General features: G+C 40.5%; 1 protein-coding gene across 4 annotated transcripts in view; it reads right to left on the bottom strand.

Moving 5' to 3' along the window:
• Nucleotides 1-21,885, bottom strand: part of ARID1B (AT-rich interaction domain 1B) — a 703,333-nt gene that overhangs the window by 146,716 nt on the left and 534,732 nt on the right. For all 4 annotated transcript variants that reach the window (XM_068231874.1, XM_068231873.1, XM_068231875.1 and 1 more), the window contains one exon: nucleotides 16,890-17,205. In XM_068231874.1, coding sequence (XP_068087975.1) covers nucleotides 16,890-17,205 — 316 coding nt within the window. The remainder of the gene's footprint in view (nucleotides 1-16,889; nucleotides 17,206-21,885) is intronic.

The following is a 21,885-nucleotide window of genomic DNA, read 5'->3' on the forward strand; positions in this document are numbered from 1 at the left end:
CAAATAATTGTCTAATGACTCTGCATACTTGCACATTTCTCCATGGCAAGATGTGGCCCTATTTGATAAATCTGCAAGAGACTTTAAAGGGAATCTTAAGTGAAAATAAACATATGATATGATGAATTGTATGTGTAGTACAGCTAAGAAGTAGAACAGTTAAGAAACGTCATTTGTTATCTTTGCAAAAGAGCTTCTCTGAGCTCTCTGACCCAACTTGGGTTGGCTACAATGCTATTTTCTGAAGTACTTATACATAAAATAAACCGTGAAAGAAAACTTCAGATAAGGTTTTACCACAGGGAAGTTCGAAGGGTCATTATTTCTCTGTATATGCTCTGTTTCATAGTTTAAAATACAGATTGTAATTTGTAAATATTAGAGAGTGATGCAATGTTATTAAAAAAAGCTACTGTATATAACTGAAAATAAAAATATCAGACTCTTTTCTTTGCTAATAATGCTCTATTTCTTAGCTGTACTACGAATACATATCATACATTTTATTTCTTCACTTCAGTGTCACTTTAATCTTAAACTCCACTCAAAACTTTTACAGGCTTATATAAAGTGAAGTAGGGTTAGAATCTGTACTAAATTATAATAACTGTCTATAACCTTGATAAGAAGAATTCTGCTCATTTTTGCCCTCATGACACTAAAGGTTTAATTTGAGTTCATGGTTTCAAAAGGAAAGAAACAGCAACAGCAGTAAAAACTGAAAAGGGGCTCTACCTCTTTGCCACCCTACCAAAATAGGGTTTTCTTTGGTCCCGCCACTGTCTTTATTGATGAGGTAAACTGAAATATAGTCAGGAGTGAGGGAATTTTACTCCAGTGGAAACACTGACAGTTGGCAAAAAAAAAGCCTTTCAACTCTACCTTAATAATAATAATAAAAAAAAAAAATTGGGTTGTGTTAAGTTGTAAAGAGAATTCGGATAAAAAAAAAAAACATGCTGTCTGGTCCGTGGGGGTTGCTGGACCAGAAAGCTCTAATTACCTCCTCTCCCCGCTGCTCCTAGCTGCAGCCATCCATCATTTTTATTTCTGTTACCTTTCGGGTCACAACACTACAGATAACAGCGTCTGTGTTCTCATGTGAGAACACAGCGCTGGTTGACGTGGAGGGGCGGGGGAGAGGAGGGAAGCAGGCAGCTGAGAGCCTATTAGAGCCTGTTAGAAGGCTATGATAGGCGGGGAAGGAGGGGTTTGTGGGTGTTTCTTAGCCTGCAGTGGGATGCTCTTCCCCCATAGTTTGTTGACATCCCTCGGAATGTCGGCAGATTGCGGTGGGCGGCTAGTGGGGCGCAGTGGGCACAGAGAGCAGCGATCAGGGAACACAGAGGTATGTCCTGCAGATAGGAATATGCCTCTGTGTCCCTTCTTTAAAACTAATAACCCACCTCCGGTTCTCTTTAAAGTGCAATTCTATTCTCACTAAAAATTTGAAACAAAGTACCTTATTTCCTTTCTTTTTAAAAATTCCTTTTTTATATTTTTAGAGAGGAAACAATAAACAAAGTCATTACAGAAGAATGTACAGCTTAAGTTTACAGATGAAATATTATTGCCTCGTTACCATCAACACATCTCCTGCCCCACCAGGAGAGCCAACACCCTCGACCACTGCTACACGGCCTTGAAGGACGCATACAAAGCGACATCATGGGCAGCACTAGGATCATCTGACCACAGCATCATCCACCTGATACCTACTTATAAAAGGCGCCTGGAAACTTCAAAACCAGTCACCAAGTCCTCCAAAGTGTGGTCAAGTGAGGCTAAACTACAACTTCAGGCCTGCTTTGACTGCACAGACTGGAAGGCTCTGGAATCACCTAACCTGAACGAGTGGGCAGACAAAGTATCCTCATACATTAGCTTCTGCGAGAACTCCTGTATTCCAACAAAAACCTTCAAACTGTATCCAAACGATAAACCGTGGTTCTCAAAAAGACTACGACAACTACTACGCAGCAAAGAGGGACAACCTAAACAGAGAGCTGAGGTCCGCAAAGAAGGGCTATGCGGTAAAGCTGCAAGAGAACCTCTCCTCAAACGACTCACGTGCTGTGTGGAAAGGGCTGAAGGCTGCCACCAATGACAAGCCCCCCCCCTCAGCATGCCACACTCAGCACTGAGCTTGCTGAGAGTCTCAGTGACTTCTATTGCAGAATCGAGAACCAGCCAGCGCCTGCAAGACTACCACAGCCACCTGCACAATCTGCCATTGAAGCCCTGGGCCCTAACCCATCAGTGAGAGAGACAGATGTGCTGAAACACTTGCTAAGGCTAAATGCTAGGAAAACCCCGGGTCCAGACGGAGTGTCACCAGCCTGCCTAAAAAGCTGCGCTCGTCAGCTCACGCCTACTCTCTCTTCCAGCTTCACGAGGTCCCTCCAGGAAGGAAAAGTACCCGTGTGCTTCAAGAAGTCCGCTATTATCCCCAAAAAGCAGGGAATCCGCGACCTCAACAACTTCAGGCCCGTGGCACTTACATCCGTGATCATGAAAGCTCTTGAAAGCATGGTGCTTCCCCTCCTTAAGCACTCTACTGAGGGACTGCTGGACTCGCACCAGTTCGCTTACAGAGCAAACAGGTCCACCGATGATGCCATAAATATCAGCTTGGAGCTCGTCTATGAACACCTGGATAGACCAGACTCCTACGCCAGGATCCTCCTACTGGACTTCAGCTCGGCATTCAATACCATCAGCCCTGAAATACTCCAAGACAATCCCGCTGCGCTAGGAGTCCACCCCACCCTACGCCTGTGGATCACGGACTTCCTCACCAACAGGTCCCAGGTCGTCAGGTTAGGCACTATCTCCTCACAACCTAGGATCACCAACACAGGAGCCCCGCAAGGCTGCGCCCTGTCACCTTTTCTATTCTCTCTGTATACGAGCAACTGCAAATCCACGTCAGACTTGGTAAAAGTAATCAAATTTGCCGAAGACACTACCACTGTTGGTCTTATCACCAAAGACGATGAGAAGGAGTACCGTCACCAGGTCGATAGCATCTGCCACTGGTTTAGAGAGAACGGTTTGGTCCTGAACACAGCGAAAACTGTGGAGATGATCGTTGATTTCAGGAGGCGCGCCTCCACCCCGCCTCCAATCTGCATTGATGGCAAGGAAGTAGAAAGAGTCCCCAGTGTCCGCCTTCTGGGCACAATTATCTCCAATGACCTGAGGTGGAAAGCCAACACTGTCTCAACACAGAGGAAAGCCCAACAGAGGCTTTTCTTTCTCTGCTAACTGAAAAAGTTTGGTATGGTCCAAAAGCTTCTGACAAACTTCTACTCCGCCACAATCGAATCTGTCCTATGCTCGTCCATCCTAGTGTGGTACGCCAGCTCCTCCGCCAGCGACAGGCTCAAACTGCAGAGGGTCATTAGATCAGCGGAGAAGATCATCGGGAGACCTCTTCCCACTCTAGACCTCCTCTACCACTCTAGGCTGAACTCCAGAGCTTTAAAGATCACCAACGACCCCTAACACCCGGGCTACCACTTCTTTAGTCAGCTCCCCTCGAGACGAAGGCCCCGGTTCCGATCCATCTTCACCAGGACCTCAAGACATAAGAACAGTTTCTTTCCCTTGGCTGTCAACCTTCTGAACTCTCTCCATGGAAATGCCCATCCCCACCCCAAATATCATGCCCGCACCGAGGCACTCTGCATATAGATGATGCTCCAGCTTAAGTGTATTTTTTGGTTATTTTGCTTTGTTTTTGGTGTGGTTACTTATGCCACATTGTCTCCCTCTGTATAAATGCTATATAATGTTCTGTTCCTACTGCATGTCCTGTCCTCTAACTGTAACTATTTCATGTATCAGCACCCCTGTATGTCCCAAACCCAATTCCGGGCACGTCCCAGTCGTGCTTGGCGAAAATAAAGATTCTGATTCTGATTCTGAGAAACGGTTCTTCTGGGAAACAAATATTGCTGTTAGTAGATGTGTCTTTTGGACCGTATAGTGTATCGTACAATGTTAAAAGTTTCAAAGTCCTCTAGCTCAAATGAAATACAGTATTCCTAAGACTGTTTTGAACAGATGATATACAAAATCTTCATATATTATAAATATTGTGTGTCAAACGGGATACTGTACTATCATCGTATGAAATAACATAACTTCAATATCTAACAAAACTATATACAAGATTAGGTCAAAATTATGTCAACACACCTTCCCAGGAAGCCCGTCAACTTAAGGCAGAAAACAAGTTTCTCATATGCATATTTTTGAAATGCGACTAGATAAAGGCGACTAATAAAGTTATTCACTCACCAGTCTTTGGGTAAGTACATCTGAGTACCTGTATATCATCCAGATGTTCCACATTTTGGAGAGTTTTTCTGATCTGCCCTGCATAGCATATGCAATGTTTTCCAAGTCATAAATATGATCGAGTTCCTTCACTAGTTCCTTTAGAGTAGGTGTCCAAGTTGAGCCCCAACATCGTACCACCAGTGTCCTGGCAGCATTTAATATATGTTTTACTACAGAATTTTTTAATGATTTCATGCACCAGTTGTTTTGGTTTAGTAAGAAGAATTGGGGATCTAATGGCACCTCCCTGTTAGTTACCTCTTTAAGTAATCCCTCAATAATTTGCCAAAAGGGCTTTATTAGATCACAAGTCCAGAGGACATGTAGCAAAAAGCCATAGGCCTCAATTCACTAAGATCATGCTGGAGATAATAAGGCAAGAGAAAATTTACCTCACACAGTGAGAGAGTTATCTTATCTCTTCATTCCTTACGTTACCTCCTCTGTAGTTAATTTACCTCCTCTGTAGTTAATATACCTCCTCTGTAGTTATTTTCACACGCAGTTAATTAACAGCCTGTCTTTAACTCTGGAGTTATTTTAAGGATTGGAGAGTTAACTTAAAGACAGAAGAGTTAACTTTAGGTTTGCCTGAGGTAAAATGTTTCCTGAATACTACATGCCTTATCACCATGGTAACAACTCTAGAAGAGTTATTAAAGACAGGAGATAAGCTTAGTGAATTGAGGCCATAGGCCTCAATTCACTAAGATCATGCTGGAGATAATAAGGCAAGAGAAAACTTACCTCCACATAGTAAGAGAGTTATCTTACCTCTTAATTCCTTATGTTACCTCTTCTGTAGTTAATGTATCTCCTCTGTAGTTAAGTTACTGCCTCTGTAGTTAAGTTACCTCCTCTGTAGTTAAGTTACCTCCTCTGTAGTTATTTTCACACGCAGTTAATGAACAGCCTGTCTTTAACTCTGGAGTTATTTTAAGGATTAAAGAGTTAACTTAAAGACAGAAGAGTTAACTTTAGGTTTGCCTGAGGTAGAATGTTTCCTGACTACTACATGCCTCGTCACCATGGTGATAACTCTAGAAGAGTTATTAAAGACAGGAGATAAGCTTAGTGAATTGAGGCCAAAGTCTCTTCTGCACCTCCAAGTCAGGTCTCTCCCAGGATAAATCATTGCAAGCTTAGCAGGTGTATAATACCACCTGGATAATATATTGTAATTAATTTCTTGAATGCACACTGCTAGAGAAGTTTTATGTGCATATATACACATATTTGATTTCTGACTCTGGGTAAAGGAAGTGTTTAAGTATTGTTCCCACTGGGATAACTTATTTCTTTTTTTGTATAATATATGAACCAGTTTTAAATTTTCGTTAATTCAAGCTCTGTAGAGCCCAATGTAGCTTGCCCAGAACACAGCAGTGCCCTCATCCCCAGTATTTTATGGTTTCTCATGGTGTGTTCCTTTTCAATACTATGCTAATTACAAGTAAAAGAGACTGATCACACTCTCGCCACCAAGAGAGACCAAAACCTCAGTTAAATCCCTGACACCGACTGGAAACATAGCTTGACCACTAACAGACTGAGACAGCACTGACAGGGACTATGACGTACACCGACACAAAGGAAACACAATGATGAGGATTGGGACAACAGTACAGTTTGATCACTGGCAAAAATTGCAAATACACTAACGGGGCTGTTGACACTGACATATATACTAAAACTCTGACACTAATAAACACTTTGACAATGAGAGTTCCCACTGTGTTGTGCAGCTCCCATGTTGCAAACAAATGACCTTTTTCCTGTTCTGCCAGGTACATATACTCTACTTCTATGACTCCAATGCCACAAAGAATCTGAGTAATTGTTAAAGACATATCTGAGCATCTTCAATGGTTGGTCAGCATCACAGAAAAGGGCAGGATTACATAAAGCATGGTCAAAAAGCTCAAGAGGAGCAGAGAAAGATTGGTGGAGTTCGAGGGGAGCTGGAATTATGGCACTCAAGGAGAGACAAGAGAAAGTGCTGCAGAGAATGGGGAAGAGGAGCAATGGGGATAGTGGACATATTTTGAGATGGTAAAGGTAGAAGTGTTGGTCGGCCACAATGAGTTGGAAGGCCAGGCGGCACACCGCCAGTCTTGACTGATTTAGATTTAAAGAGAGACTGAAGCCTTCTAAAACTCTTCTTTTTATTTGATATTTATCTTCAGCAATATGAGCAAAGTTAGAAGCCACATTCCCACGGCAGAACGATGCAATTAAACCCCCCAAATCCCCAGGGCAACATTCAGGGATCGCTTCCTGGTAGAGGCAGAGCTTTGTGCTGCATCTCTGCCTCTACTCGCGTCTATCCCCGCTGATTGCTGCCTCTCCTCACCCCTCTCAGGCTTCTTTCACTGAGAGGGGCGGGAGAGACGGCGATCAGCGGGGATTGGCGCGAATAGAGGCAGAGCTACAGCGCTAAGCTCTGCCTCCCTGGCAGCAAAATCTACGACTTGGAAAGTCGTGGAATTTTGCCCCGGTATTTGGGAGGTTTAATTACATCATTCTGCCGTGGGAATGCAGCGTTTTAGCTATGCTCATATTGCTGAAGATAAATGTCAAATAAAAAGAGGAATTTTGCAAGGCTTCAGACTCTCTTTAAATATACTGTGCAGAAAGGAGATTAGAAAAGTCAATGGTAATTCTTGTCTCTTTTCAATGTAAATCATCCCACATTATTTCTTTATACATCCTCGTGCTTTCTATGCACTTTTTATTTGTTGCAGACCTCACTGTTATGCTTCAAGACTTGAGATATTCCAACAAAAGGCAACATAAATAACCAAAGTTACTGAACGTCTGTACAATCATCTTGCACATTAATGACAATTATTCATACATTTCTCCAAAATTTTCAATAGTATTGTGATTCACCAAACAGTGAATAAAAACAAGCTACTCAAAACATATAATAATAATAGACACGTATTTACATTCTTATTAATCAGTAAAAGTAATAAACAAGATCTATATAATTCCAGTTTGCATTCCAACTGTGTGCAAATATTTAGCTTGGAATTGGGCCAATCAGATTCACTTCCAGTAGATTGTGAAAAGCCTAGTTCCAAGCTCAATACAATTTGTCTGACATTTGAATGCAAGCCGAAATTATTTGCATCTTATTTGCCATCTCTATCAATTATTGCCTCAACTGTCAGGGTATTAGAGCCTGGTTTGAACTTTTTCATCCTGAAGCATACTGTATGCAGGATATTGTATGCATTGGATACTTCAACATAAAAACACATTTTAGTAAAGTCCTTTGTACACTGCGGGCAATGTGTCACCTAGCATTACTCTCCCCCGCTGAAGCTCGTCGCAAAGGAAATGAAAGTTTATGGAGACTTTCAAACTTTTGCGATGTGACAGAAGTGTTGCTTTTGATGCAATGCTGTTGCAAGGTCATCAGTGTGTTACCGCATTAATGCAGTAAAGCAAGTCAATGGATGACAGTCACTGAGCGGGGGCGCGGGCTTATGCAAATGACCCTGTCGCCGCACTGTGCCACAGGTGCATATGAGTAAGGATTTGTGCAGTGCAGTCATGCAGCAGCAGGCTCCCCTGTGCACGATTACCGCACCAGCACAGTTTACAACTGGCCTCAAGATGATCATGTCAATATGTATCAAAAAGTTAATATTTTGTATTAGAACAACAATAAACAAGACTTCAGTAATATAGTGGGTAATGACTGGTAAACATTCATATTACCCAAAAGCATGTGATTTATTTGGGGTCTCTCAACAGCAAAGATTTAACGTAAGTTACCTGATATACTCTTTAGGGCTGTTTGACACTGGGGAGCTTTTTAGCATTATTTTAGTGCTTGTGACGATGTATCCCTATGAAACCATTTTTACTGTAGTGTCTACAACTTGTATATAATGCAAATGAGGTGCATGCAGCATTTCTGGAATGTTTGCAATGTGACTCTCGTTCCCCATACAAGAATGGCAAAACGTAATTGCCAGTAAAAGCAATGAAAAATTGCAACAATCACAATGCAAAATCACAATCGTCTAGCGTTTTTTTAATCTGAGTCTCAACCTAGCCCTATAGTGTTCACATGAGTAGAAACTTATCGCAGGCAAGTATGGTTTTACCCTTAGAAGTAATATGTTATCCACAATGGTGTCAATTCACTAAGCATTATTACATTCGGTAACTTAGAAAACAGCTAATTTTACCGATCATTTTACCAAATGCCAATTCAGTAAACCAATTACAGCACTGAAAAGTTAAATTAGTGAGGTAAATTACCGACTTGTGCAGTTAATACCTCAAGAAATGTCAAGAAATTGCAATTCACAAACATTAAAGCATTCAATAAAGCAAGTAAAAGTGTTCGGTATTTATCTCCAGCTCTGATCAGCTGGTAACTCACAATCTCCATGCGGTAACATTGACAGATGTAGCAGACAGCCAATAGGAAAAGCCAGACAGCCAATAGGGAGAGCCACACAGCCCTGCTTCTGTCCCCTTTTGATTCGTTACTCTGGAGGGTGGGACCTCAGAATGGCAGAGCAGGCGAATGACACATTTTAAAAGTCTTTTCTATATCCCTTTCCCTGTATTCCATATCTATATACTGGTACACAGGCGCACTCCTTCTAGTAGCTTCATGTACATCTAAACTGATGCTGGGGATGCACTGGACAGAAAAACCCTGACTCATGCACACCACTTGTGGGAAGATGGGTATGCTGGGTGCTGTAGTGCCTCTGTGGGGGCATGTTGGGTGTGGTGGTGCTTTATGGGGCATGCAGGGAGCTGTGGTTCTTCTTTGGTGGCATGATGGGGGTTGTGGTACCTCAATGGGAGGCCCATGGGAGCATGGAAGGGGGTCCACTAGAAGGTCAGGGAATACTATGGGGGGGGGGGGGGACTGCCAGACAACCTGAAAGCAGGACAGCCTGCCCAGCAGAAAGCCAAAACAGCCAGCACAGAAGCCAAGTAACTCTGCCTACTTATGTTTAAGTGGCACTGCTTATTTATGTGATATGCTGCATTTATTTATTTCTTGTATTAATGGAGGGTGGACTTCAGCCAACATTTTGCTGGGCAGGCCTACTTAGACTGCTGTTAAGTTCATGTACATTTGGCTCCACCCATGACCACGCCCACATTTGGCCCCCTTTTTTTTGGGGCTGGAGGACCCAACAGTGCCCCGGATCTCTTAGGATCCTAGCAATGCCCATGCCCCCTGCAGGAGTGTATTGGTTAGGTAACACAAACAGCCAGTGCCTAGAGTCCAGCAGGTACACCGCTCCTGCTGAACTAATGACCAATTCAAAATGAAGCACTAACAAGCTGTTTTGGAGGTCAGATTAAACAGTGGAAAAACAAATTTCGGATGGAGCCACCCACTTATCATAGTGAAACTAAATAACACAGCCCAAGGAAGTGACAACATGATTAGATGAATATTTAAAATATGAACATTAATTCATTATAGGGGAACTAAGCACTTAAGGTCTACGGCAACAAAAACATCTGTTTGCATACAAATCATTATGAAAAACACTATTTAGCAACTACAGCATTTACAGCATACAGCAAACATTAACTGTCAAATACCATACCCTCCTAAGGAGTACAGTTCAGTATTGAGACACTGACTCATCCCTAAAAAGAAAATTATCAAACAAAACTATCAGGAGTGAAATGTTAATTTACTCCTTTGGGAACAATGCAATTTCATTCCCTAATCCATTGTGCTTCTTTTTACAAAAGTACCTTTTTTTTATCACCACCCCAGTTCAAAGGGCAGACTGTATCCATAATAAAACGCATGTTGTGTGTCACTGCCTGAATGCCAAAACAACTTGTTGCTGCTGCCATTGGTATGCTGTGTCCTTCATTTTCAATTGGTCCTGCAGGAAATATTATTTTTGGAGACTCTGATTTCTTTTAGGACACCCCAATCATTATTGTCTCCATAAACCTCAGGACACACTTTCTAAAATCAACAATTACATTTCCCCCATATAACAGTTATTCATAAGAGTGGAAAAGACCCAGATTTGTGTCAAAGTTACAGGCCTATATCATTACTGAATTTGGATATACAAATTTTTGCAAACATTTTAGTTGAGAGAATGAAGCCATGCCTGGGATTAGTAGTTAAAGGAGATCAGGTTGGGTTTGTGCCTGGGAGAGAAGGGAGGGATAATGTGGCAAGGGCGATGGCATTGTTTAAGTGGTCCTTAATGAAGGAAGTTCCTATGATGGTGTTGTCGACGGATGCAGAGAAGGCATTCCACAGGGTAAATTGAGACTTTATTAAGTCTACTCTAAGATTTATAGAATTGGGAGAGAACATGTTAAATTGAGTGGGTGCACTGTATTCTAGTCCAACTGCAATGGTTAGAGTGAATGGTTCCCTGTCGGATGCCTTCTCCTTGTCGAATGGAATGAGACAGGGGTGTCCTATGTCACCGGTTATTTTTATTTTGACCTTGGAAGTTTTTTTTTTGTGTACTGTTAGGAGGCCTGGAAATATCCTTAGAGTTAGAGTTGGAGATGAGGAACATAAGATATCGGCTTTTGCGGATGATATCTTATTTTGGAGCCTCTGGTGTCTTTGCCAAATTTGTCTGAAGCACTGAATGTGTCATTGACACCAGGAGTTGTGAAGTTGCTAGAAAGTAATTTTTCATTTCCTTTTAGGAAAGAGGCTATTAAATATTTGGGAATAATGTTACTAAGTGATCTATCGATGCTGTTCTCCCTAAATGATCTTCCATTATTAAGTATAATTAAAAAAGGTCTGGTGGGATGGAATGGTAGGGGTTTTTCATGGTTTGGGTGTATAGATATTATTAAAATGAATATTTTGCCTAAGGTGGTGTTTTGTATGTCCATGATTCCAATTTGTGTGCCTGCAGTTTTTTTTAGGTCTCTTAAGTCAATCCTTATTAAGTTTTTTGGCAGAACAAGCCCTCAAGATTAGCGTATGAGATCTTGGTATGTCCTAAAGAAAAGGAGGGGGGGGGGGGGGGGTAGGGCTTCCGGATTTGAAACTTTATTATAGAGCTTGTGTAATGGTAAAACTTTTTGATTGGACATATGGGGGTGGAGGTAAGAAATGGGTAGATATTGAAAATAAATTGGTTGGATTGGATTTGGCAAACGTTTTTTGGCTCCTGGGGAGGTTTAGAGATCTACCAAGATGGACACCCTCTTGGATTAAAAATGTATTTAAGGTGTGGGATGTTGTTAATAAAAAGGGGGGTTGGTCTGTGGGAATTTCCTTGATGACTCCTTAGGGGGGGATTCTCCTTTTTTCTGCCAGGAAAAGAAAGGGTTTTTTTTTTGGATCATGGGGTGAGAGGGGAGATGTAATGTTAAGTGATATTGTGAATAATGGAGAAATTAAAACTTTGATTCGGTTGCGTGAGGAATATGGGCAATTTCCATTAGATTTTTGGAGACATACTCAATTAAAACACTTTTTTGGTGGAGAAAGGGAGAGATCTTTCCATTAGTACTGAATTATCAGAGTTTGAGAAATTGTTTGTGAAGGAGGCTTCTCTCATGCATCTGATATCATTTTTATATAAAGAGTTGAATAAAATGAGGGAGGGAGAATTTCCTAAATATTTGAGTAGATGGGAGGAGGATGCTGGCATCTCTTTAGATGATGGGTTGAAAAGGAAAATATGTATTTTGGCTCATGCTACATCAGTTAGCTCTAGAATTAAGGACATTAATTTTAAATTATTGACAACATGTTATAGAACACCAGATAGGTTGGCTAAAATCTTTCCGGGGTGAGTGATGGATGTTGGAGGGGGTGTGGAGTAAAAGGGTCTTTAATGCATTTAGTGTGGGAGTGTCCAGTAATATTGGGTTTTTGTAAGGGTGTGTTGGACTATATTAAGGAATTATGGGAAGATTGTGGAGATTGGGACCCAATAAAGGTATTGCTGCATGGAACATCTATGTCTAAGTTAAGTGGAGATGCCACGGTTATCCAACCCTGAAAGAATGGGTTGAGAGGGTTAACAAGTTGAAGAGCATGGGAAATCAGATTGCTATGCAGCAGGATAGAGTAGAAGCATTTAAATGTTAAATGGGGAAAATGGAGAGAATTTCAAGATACTAAGGAGTATATAGATATGGTGGAGATGTAGGGCAGGGAGCCTCCTGTAATTATAATTATGTTTTTTTGTGGTTATAATTTTGTAATTTTTTAGTACTTTAGATGGTAATTGGTGGGGTGGATCTTTGAAGAAGAAATCCTGATGATGTTAAATTATTTGCAAGAGTATTGATTGGAAGATTGGGGAGAATAGAGGGTGGTATTTTCTTTTTGCTTATTATCTATTTTATAATTTTGAAAATGGAAGAAGAGAATAAGATGATATGTTGTATTGGAATGTGGTAATATTCTTACTTGTTCAATTATATATATATATATATATATATATATATATATATATATATATATATATATACAGGATCTTCTCAAAAAATTAGCATATTGTGATAAAGTTCATTATTTTCTGTAATGTACTGATAAACATTAGACTTTCATATATTTTAGATTCAAATACACACAACTGAAGTAGTTCAAGCCTTTTATTGTTTTAATACTGATGATTTTGGCATACAGCTCATGAAAACCCAAATTTCCTATCTCAAAAAATTAGCATATTTCATCCGACCAATTAAAGAAAAGTGTTTTTAAAACAAAAAAAGTCAACCTTCAAATAATTATGTTCAGTTATGCACTCAATACTTGGTCGGGAATACTTTTGCAGAAATGACTGCTTTAATGCGGCGTGGCATGGAGGCAATCAGCCTGTGGCACTGCTCAGGTGTTATGGAGGCCCAGGATGCTTCAATAGCGGCCTTAAGCTCATCCAGAGTGTTGGGTCTTGCGTCTCTCAACTTTCTCTTCACAATATCCCACAGATTTTCTATGGGGTTCAGTTCAGGAGAGTTGGCAGGTCAATTGAGCACAGTAATACCATGGTCAGTAAACCATTTACCAGTGGTTTTGGCACTGTGAGCAAGTGCCAGGTCGTGCTGAAAAATGAAATCTTTATCTCCACAAAGCTTTTCAGCAGATGGAAGCATGAAGTGCTCCAAAATCTCCTGATAGCTAGCTGCATTGGCCCTGCCCTTGATAAAACACAGTGGACCAACACCAGCAGCTGACATGGCACACCAGACCATCACTGTCTGTGGGTACTTGACACTGGACTTCAGGCATTTTGGTATTTCCCTCTCCCCAGTCTTCCTCCAGACTCTGGAACCTTGATTTACGAATGACATGCAAAAGTTGCTTTCATCCGAAGAAAGTACTTTGGACCACTGAGCAACAGTCCAGTGCTGCTTCTCTGTAGCCCAGGTCAGGCGCTTCTGCCGCTGTTTCTGGTTCAAAAATGGGTTCATGCTTCCATCTGCTGAAAAGCTTTATGGAGATGATGATTTCATTTTTCAGCACGACCTGGCACCTGCTCACAGTGCCAAAACCACTGGTAAATGGTTTACTGGCCATGGTATTACTGTGCTCAATTGGCATGCCAACTCTCCTGACCTGAACCCTATAGAGAATCTGTGGGATATTGTGAAGAGAAAGTTGAGAGACGCAAGACCCAACACTCTGGATGAGATTAAGGCCACTATTGAAGCATCCTGGGCCTCCATAACACCTGAGCAGTGCCACAGGCTGATTGCCTCCATGCCACGCCGCATTGAAGCAGTCATTTCTACAAAAGGATTATCGACCAAGTATTGAGTGCATAACTGAACATAATTATTTGAAGGTTGACTTTTTTTGTTTTAAAAACACTTTTCTTTTATTGGTCGGATGAAATATGCTAATTTTTTGAGATAGGAAATTTGGGGTTTTCATGAGCTGTATGCCAAAATCATCAATATTAAAACAATAAAAGGCTTGAACTACTTCAGTTGTGTGTATTTGAATCTAAAATATATGAAAGTCTAATGTTTATCAGTACATTACAGAAAATAATGAACTTTATCACAATATGCAAATTTTTTGAAAAGATCCTGTATATATATATATATATATATATATATATATATATATATATTAAAAAAAGACAATCAAATTTCCTTTTTACAACTGATGTTTGAATATTCAGAAAAACATGGATTAATATGGAAATTAGAAACCACTCTTTGTTGAAAACAAGGTTGACGAAACACTCTTCGTCCTCAACAATAGTCATGTGCAGCGTACTAGTTGATAATGTCTTTGATTTTCCTATTCTAGGGGCAGAAGTTATGGCAACTTCTGTCCACAAATATTGTTTTTGGCATAAGTGCCTTGATTTGTGTTTCTTCCCCCGAATAAACCCCCAATCCTTCCCCGACAAGCTTGATGATATAGTTACCTCGCCAGGATCCAGTGCAGATGCAGTAGCGGCTCTTCATTCGTGCCAGGCGGAAATAGCCAAACCCGATCGTATCCACTCTACTGCGCAGGTGCAAAAGGACTCGTGCCTGCGCAGTAGAGCAGATCGATTAAGTTTGGCTATTTCCGCCTTCACCCGAATGAAATGCGGCTAGTGCACCTGTAAATATTTACCTCGCCGCACTCGGGGGGACCCTAGCACTTGAACGGAGGGACAGAGGAGGATGGGGGAAGTCCTCCTCGGGATCCAGAGGCTTCCCCCTCCCGAGGTAAGTATCCCCCAGAGGGTTTTTTTTTTCCATTACAGGTTTTCTTTAATTAATAAAATGCAAAGAACTGACTTTTGGAAAATGAAGATCTTTGCACTGGCTGTGGCTGTCCCAAACCTTAGGGACTACATTTACTATTTATGTGGACCATCAGAAAATATATTCTCCTGAAATGGCCTCTAACTCCTCCGCTATGTCTACTGAGCAAATTCTCTCACTTCATCAGGGGTTTAAGCACAAGTAAGCAGCAAAAATCCCTTACATTTGAGTATGAGGTTTCACAGAAGTAGGATGCTATGAGCCACTTAGCTCAGACTACAGCTGGAAAAGATAACATTTCTTAGGCCTCTTGCACACTGCATGCGATTCCGATTCAGATTCCGCTTTTTAATCAGTTTTTACATCCGATTCAGATTCCGATTTGCAGTGTGCAGGGAGTAAACTGCAAATCGGAATCTGAATCGGATGTAAAAACTGATTAAAAAGCGGAATCTGAATCGGAATCGCGTGCAGTGTGCAAGAGGCCTCACTGGTAATGTCTTTTCCAGGATTCAAAAGGACAACACCCGTGGGAGAAGTGACCATGTGGCTTGCCGGTCTGTTGCAGTCTGAGCTCAGTGGCTCATTGTATCCTGCATCTGCGAAACCCCACACTCAAATGCATATCCAAGTTCCAGCAGCAGGTCAAGTGGTGGGCATTTTGGTCTCCTGCAAACTATCAGGTGAGTTAGCCATGGCTCCAGATCTTAAAACACCAGGCTGTGCCTGCAGCCGTGCAGTCCCCACTCAGATCCCCTCTGGCCTGAAGCATAGGGGTAACATACAATGGCTGCCATCTGAAATGGATAGCATTCTCCAATGCAGCGATCCTACTCCTGAGTGGACAAGAAATATGTGTGGCATTGCAGCACATATATAAATTATGGCTAATTTGAATATTTTATCCTACTTCCTGTACAGATTGGAGTGGAGCGGTTATCTCTCATGGGTGCTGTCCTGAGATGACCTAGGAAAATATATTTAGCTTTGTCTTCATTTTGGATAGGTAAATACTGAGAAGCTGTGGAGGTGGATAAATAGTTATAAATCACTGGCTTCCTGTTACAATTAAATGAGGTAAAAAGGAGACTTTAATTTCTGCTGGTCTGCTACAGAGGAAAGCATAAACTGTACACAAAGAGCATAATACTTTAGGAAAACCCAGTCTGTGACTATACTGTATTTTACCTTAGTAAAGTGAATGAAATACGTCAAATGAGTATGCATTAATCAGAAATACTCAAGCGAACCCAACAAAAGTCAAAATATTATACACAGAGAACATTTTACAGACAGTGTTTATTTGGCTTGGCCCCTTGGTTTAACAATTGTATATGTGTAATTGTAATTGAGGCTAAGTTCAAAGTGGTCAATTGCATAATGCATGGATTATAATGAGTGTGAACTGGAATGGAGACTGGACATAGATGTTAATACAAAGCCTATATGTAGTGGGTTACAATAACACAACCAGTTACAACGCAGTACTGTGAACAGACCCATAGAATTGTATGGGCAGTGAGTTGACATGCAGAATTATTCTGCTTTACCTTTCAGTGCTTTTATTGATTCATTTTTCACAAATAAGTGACATAAAAATAGGCACTGTTTTTTTCAAAATATTAACAATGTAACTTAATTTGAAAAACTAAACAATATATTTCCAATGATTAAAACATATGTCCTAAATCATAATCATAAGATTTTGGTTTTCTTTCTGAAGAAGTATTTTGCCAACAGCTAAAAATAGCCACACTAAAAATCCATTAACACTGAGATACAAAACCTGTAAAGAATGTTCTAAATATCCATATAATCAAATATACCTGTTTTGAGCTGAGTTTGCTGCTGCCTGCATCACTGCAGCTGCTGCCTCCTGTGCCTTACGGTTCACCGTAGGCATCGGTGGCCCCATCCCTGGACCTTGCTGAGTGATTCCAGGAGAATTAGGGGTCATATTTCCCATATTTGAAGGATATGACCTGTTCTGCATTGTATTTCCAGGCATTCTGCCCATGTTCATTGAGCCAGTGGGACCTTGTCCATGCATCTGGTTGTTGCTGTTTATAGTCATACCAGGGCCTGGACCACTGTAGTTTGTGTTTGGTACTCCAGAATATGATGGTGATCTTGAGTAGTTTCCTTTAAGAGAAATAAACCAAATTAAAGTGATAAATCGTTCTATTTTGTCAAATGCACATTGTATATACCTGTATCAGAACCTAATTATATACATTGCGATCTTGAGTAGTTTTCTTTAAAATAATTTTTAAAAAATAAACCAAATTAAAGTGATAACAAATCTTTCTGTTTTGACAAATGCACATTTTACATACCTGTATCAGACCCTAATTATGTACATTTATACAAATTCAGAATCCAGTTCTTGATAAAGAAATTAGCATATCTAGGTAGAAAATACCCATGTACTGCTTTATTAAGAACATGTTTTTGTCAGAAGTTCTGCAACTGTTAATCATAAATGGACTTAAAGCAAGCCTGAAGTAAAAATAAAGTTATGAGATGATTATTTGTATGTGTTTTACTAAAAATAAAGAACTGAATGTCATATTTTTATGTTCAGTCTAAGTTCTTAACTTTGAGACTTAATTCTAAAGAGCAGTAGTGCCAAGCCTGCCTTGTTGATCTTTAAAACAAACAGAAGTAATGTCTCTTTGAACTTTTCAGCACTAAAACCTTATCATAAGTCTTACTCTCTTACACACTTGTTTGGCTTCTATTTACTTTTCAGGGGACTGTTTGACAAGCTCATTTGCATAGATAACAAATCTAGTTATGATATTAGGAAAAGAAGCAGGAGGTTTACTTATGGCAAGCAGTAGGAGCGATCAGCGTGGCAGGGTGGAAGAGTGAGGGGATGAAGGTGCTCTTGGTATCCAGCTCGGTCTTACTCTCTTACACACTCGTTTGGCTTCTATTTACTTTTCAGGGACTGGACTGAATTTGACAAGCTGTTTGACAAGCTCATTTGCATAGATAACAAATCTAGTTATGATATTAGGAAAAGAAGCAGGAGGTTTACTTATGGCAAGCAGTAGGAGCGATCAGCGTGGCGGGGTGGAAGAGTGAGGGGATGAAGGTGCTCTTGGTATCCAGCTCGGTGGCAAAAATATCTGTGTTTAAGACAAGAAGAGAGAGCGTGCACTCAGGGGAACAGTACAGCAGTAGATTGGGTGAATTCAGAATAATCTCACCTATTGAAGTTGCTGGCAAACCTGTACAGGAGTAGCCAGCGTGTAGGCTTTTATCCCTCTAGCCAGGGATCAGGTACAAAGGCAGCTGGATTCCTCCTTCACTCGGATGGTTGTTGGCAGGCAGCGAGCGGCTCTGAGGTTGTACACCCTGTCTGTGTGTGAGTCCGCTATATGCGGCCGCACAAACAGACTGTGGTGGATTTCAAAGCATCAGCTCCAGGAGTTGCTTTTAGATTGCTCACTCCTGGAGCTGATGCGTTGAAATTTACTCCAGTCTGTTTGTGCAGCCACATATAGTGGACTCACACACAGACAGGGTGTACAACCTCAGAGCCGCTCGCTGCCTGCCAACAAACATTCCGAGTGAAGGAGGAGTCCAGCTGCCTTTGTGCCTGATCCCCGGCTAGAGAGATAAAAGGCTACACGCTCGCAACTCCTGTACAGGTTTGCCAGCAACTTCTAGAGGTGAGATTATTCTGAATTCACCCAATCTACTGCTGTACTGTTTTCCTGAGTGCGCTCTCTCTCTTCTTGTCTCAAACACAAATCTAGTTTTGAACTCTTCCTGTACAGAAAAAAGAAAGGGACTTCAGACAATTCCTTAGTAAGGCTAGCAGTGCATGTACCTATGTTTATCTCATCATGTACCTGAAGTGCAGGTACACTCCATAATTAGTGTAGGTAATATCAATAAATACTGAATAGCCACAGTGTTAGAACAATAAAGTTTCTAGTTTATCCATCTGAACCCAACAAGAGCACAGAATAAATAAAACAAAGCAGAAACCAGTACAGAACCCAATCACTGGTTTTGATGAATGCGGGGAGGAATTTGCAACTTCAAATATTCCTGCTGATGGCCAGCAATTGGTAAGCAGAAAATATACAACCCCACACACCTTCACCCAGGCACACTATATGATGTCAGTTGGAGCTCTTTTTACTAGTATGTTTTCAGATTCTTCAATAAGTCTAATGTTAACTTTCTTCTTAAGAAAATACATTCAATGTGCTCTTTAAATTGTAATTTCTTTGTATAAAGCCAGCGTTTAGCTTTGGAACTAGGAGTGTGTCTTTTCAAGAAAAGAAAATCAGCTTGGGCATATGTATACAAATGAATCTTAAATAACTTTTTTGAAAAGCAAGTACTGAGGCACCCATAGAAAACCCAGCAAGAATTGGTTATTTTCTTTAAACATAATGGTGCTATAGCTGTGTCTCTAACCTGCAGCGTGAACCCCTGTTATGTTTCTAGACATCATTCATTTAATTATAGTACTCAAGCATTTAAAAAAAAAATAGGAGAAATTTGGGAAAAATAAAAAGCACAAAGCTTTTTGAGGGAGAAATAAGCTTGAGGGCACAAGTTAACCTACATTCATTTTTGTTCAAAACTTACTAGGGAATTCAGTAAGGCCTCAGAGGCAGGCTGCCAGATTTCAAATCAAAGCTACCACTGATCTTTTTTTATTTAATTTATTATTTTAAGGAGAAAAATGCACCTTGATCTCTTCATAAACAGTATTGCTCAGACTTGTGTCAAAAAGCTGGCAAGAATTACTATGCATTCTAGTCAAACAAGAAGCATTGCACAGTTGGTCTTTATTACAAGATACATTTATGACAAAGTCTAAAATAAGACACGATCACACAAAATACATGTTAATTCTTCCACAATCTGGTAGAAAATAAAGATAATAATTTCTCCAGAACACAACATTATTTCCAATTATACTAAAGGACCATACATAGCAGGGAATAATCTAATTACCAAGAACTAGAATCAGCATGGCTGGCTGTACACACTATGTATAATAAATCCCAAATCCAGCTATTTGAATTTATTTTTTTGATGTGATCTATCAATTTCAACTTTGCAATACTGGAGTTAAATTTTAGTCCTTCAGTTCAAATGGAAAAAAAATTTATTGATCAGACTTCAGTTTTTTTGCATGGTGTCAAATTTCCAAAACAAATTTGCAAAGCCACCAAAAATGCTGTTGTCGCCAAAATTGTTCTGACAAATAGGTGCACTTGTGGGAACACTTCACAGATTATAAAAAAGAAAAACTTTGTAGGGTTTTTTTCATATAAAACGTTATGTTTTTAGTGGGGAAACACATCATTAAATGATGCAGGAGGTGGAATTGTGGTGAATTTTAGTTCATTAATATTTTCATGTATTCATCTACAATAGCAATTTTTCAGATTCGAATGGTGAAATAAAATTTAAAGTAGCATGAGGTCCTCCCTCCCAAGCTTCTTTGACACCTTCTGCATCCCCAGGAAGTTCTGAAGCTTACTACCATGAGGCTCTGCCCTCTGTGAAACACATCCCACATGGTCCATGATGCTGGTAGATAATCTGCAGATGAGAGGGCAGCACACAGGAAGCCTATAGACTAATGTAGCACCAGTAACACAGTAAATGGTGGTTGACAAACAGTTTCAATTGGATCACAGTACTCCATCCCTGTGCATATTCTTCACATTTGCAGCATCAGCCCTGATTCTTCTCGTCTACTTAGGAAACACAATCGGGAGATTATACAATGTCTGTTTCTTACTGATATCACTTAAGAATGAGCATGGTATATAAATATATATTTACTGTTAAGCCACTAAAGTAGTGATTGTGGCAGTAAAAGGTTAAACATGGTGGACAAGCTTTTACCAGCTTCACAGCTTCACAAAAACAGAAAAAACCCTATGGTGAACAAAAAACAGCCTAAACTATGTAAAGACCACAGTTAAAAGTAGCCCAAGATTATATTTTCTGATCAATCTCCCTACATCTAGTCTCCAGATAAGCTGTTTGCTGCCAATTCTCTTCCACGTAGGATGGAAAAGCAAGCAGCAGGCTTCCTGCTTCTTAGAAACTATGGGATGCTCTGCCTTAACCACTGGTAGCACTATTTGCCAAACTACTAAACTATCCCTGTCCACCAGCAGATGGCTGTCCTTCATCCTTGACTGGCCTGCAATTATTTGCCTCATTCTTGTGGGTGGTGCTAGGTTTGTGAACTGTTGTGGAATTACACCTACTGCCAACAGATGCAGTTACACACTTTGCAGGCACACTTAGGAGTTAAATTCCACTCAGCAAAATGCCAGAACATTGTGGTTCTTCCTGAGTGCTGCTGAATTCTTGTTACCCATTATTATTTTTATTGTGTATGTAGATATGTGATCTTTCACTGCACTTTACAAAGTTCCTAATTATGTCAGTAACTGTCCCTCAGATGAGCTTACAATTTAATCCAAACCCCTGTATCTATTCCAGACCTGTTTCTCAGATTTCTTGACATAGATACAGTATCTGTACAGCCACCCCGAAGCACTGCTGAAATACCTAGAGTGCCGGATCATCTGAGGGCATTGTTCCCCTCCTTATCCTATGTGCCCCAGAAGCCACTCTGTTATCCGCTGAGCTGTTGTCCTTCCTTCCTGCTACAAAAAAAGCCTTGAAATATGTATGTATGAAACTCAAACTGCTGCGTTCCGATACCTACAACAGTCTATATGCATGTGAACACACCTTTAACTTTTTGTTTGCTGATTTGTGTTCTGTCTAGCTTTCTGCTTGGTTGGTTCTGCCTAGCTTATC

Source organism: Hyperolius riggenbachi, chromosome 4, assembly GCF_040937935.1.
Source record: "Hyperolius riggenbachi isolate aHypRig1 chromosome 4, aHypRig1.pri, whole genome shotgun sequence".
Classification (NCBI taxonomy): Eukaryota; Metazoa; Chordata; class Amphibia; order Anura; family Hyperoliidae; genus Hyperolius; species Hyperolius riggenbachi.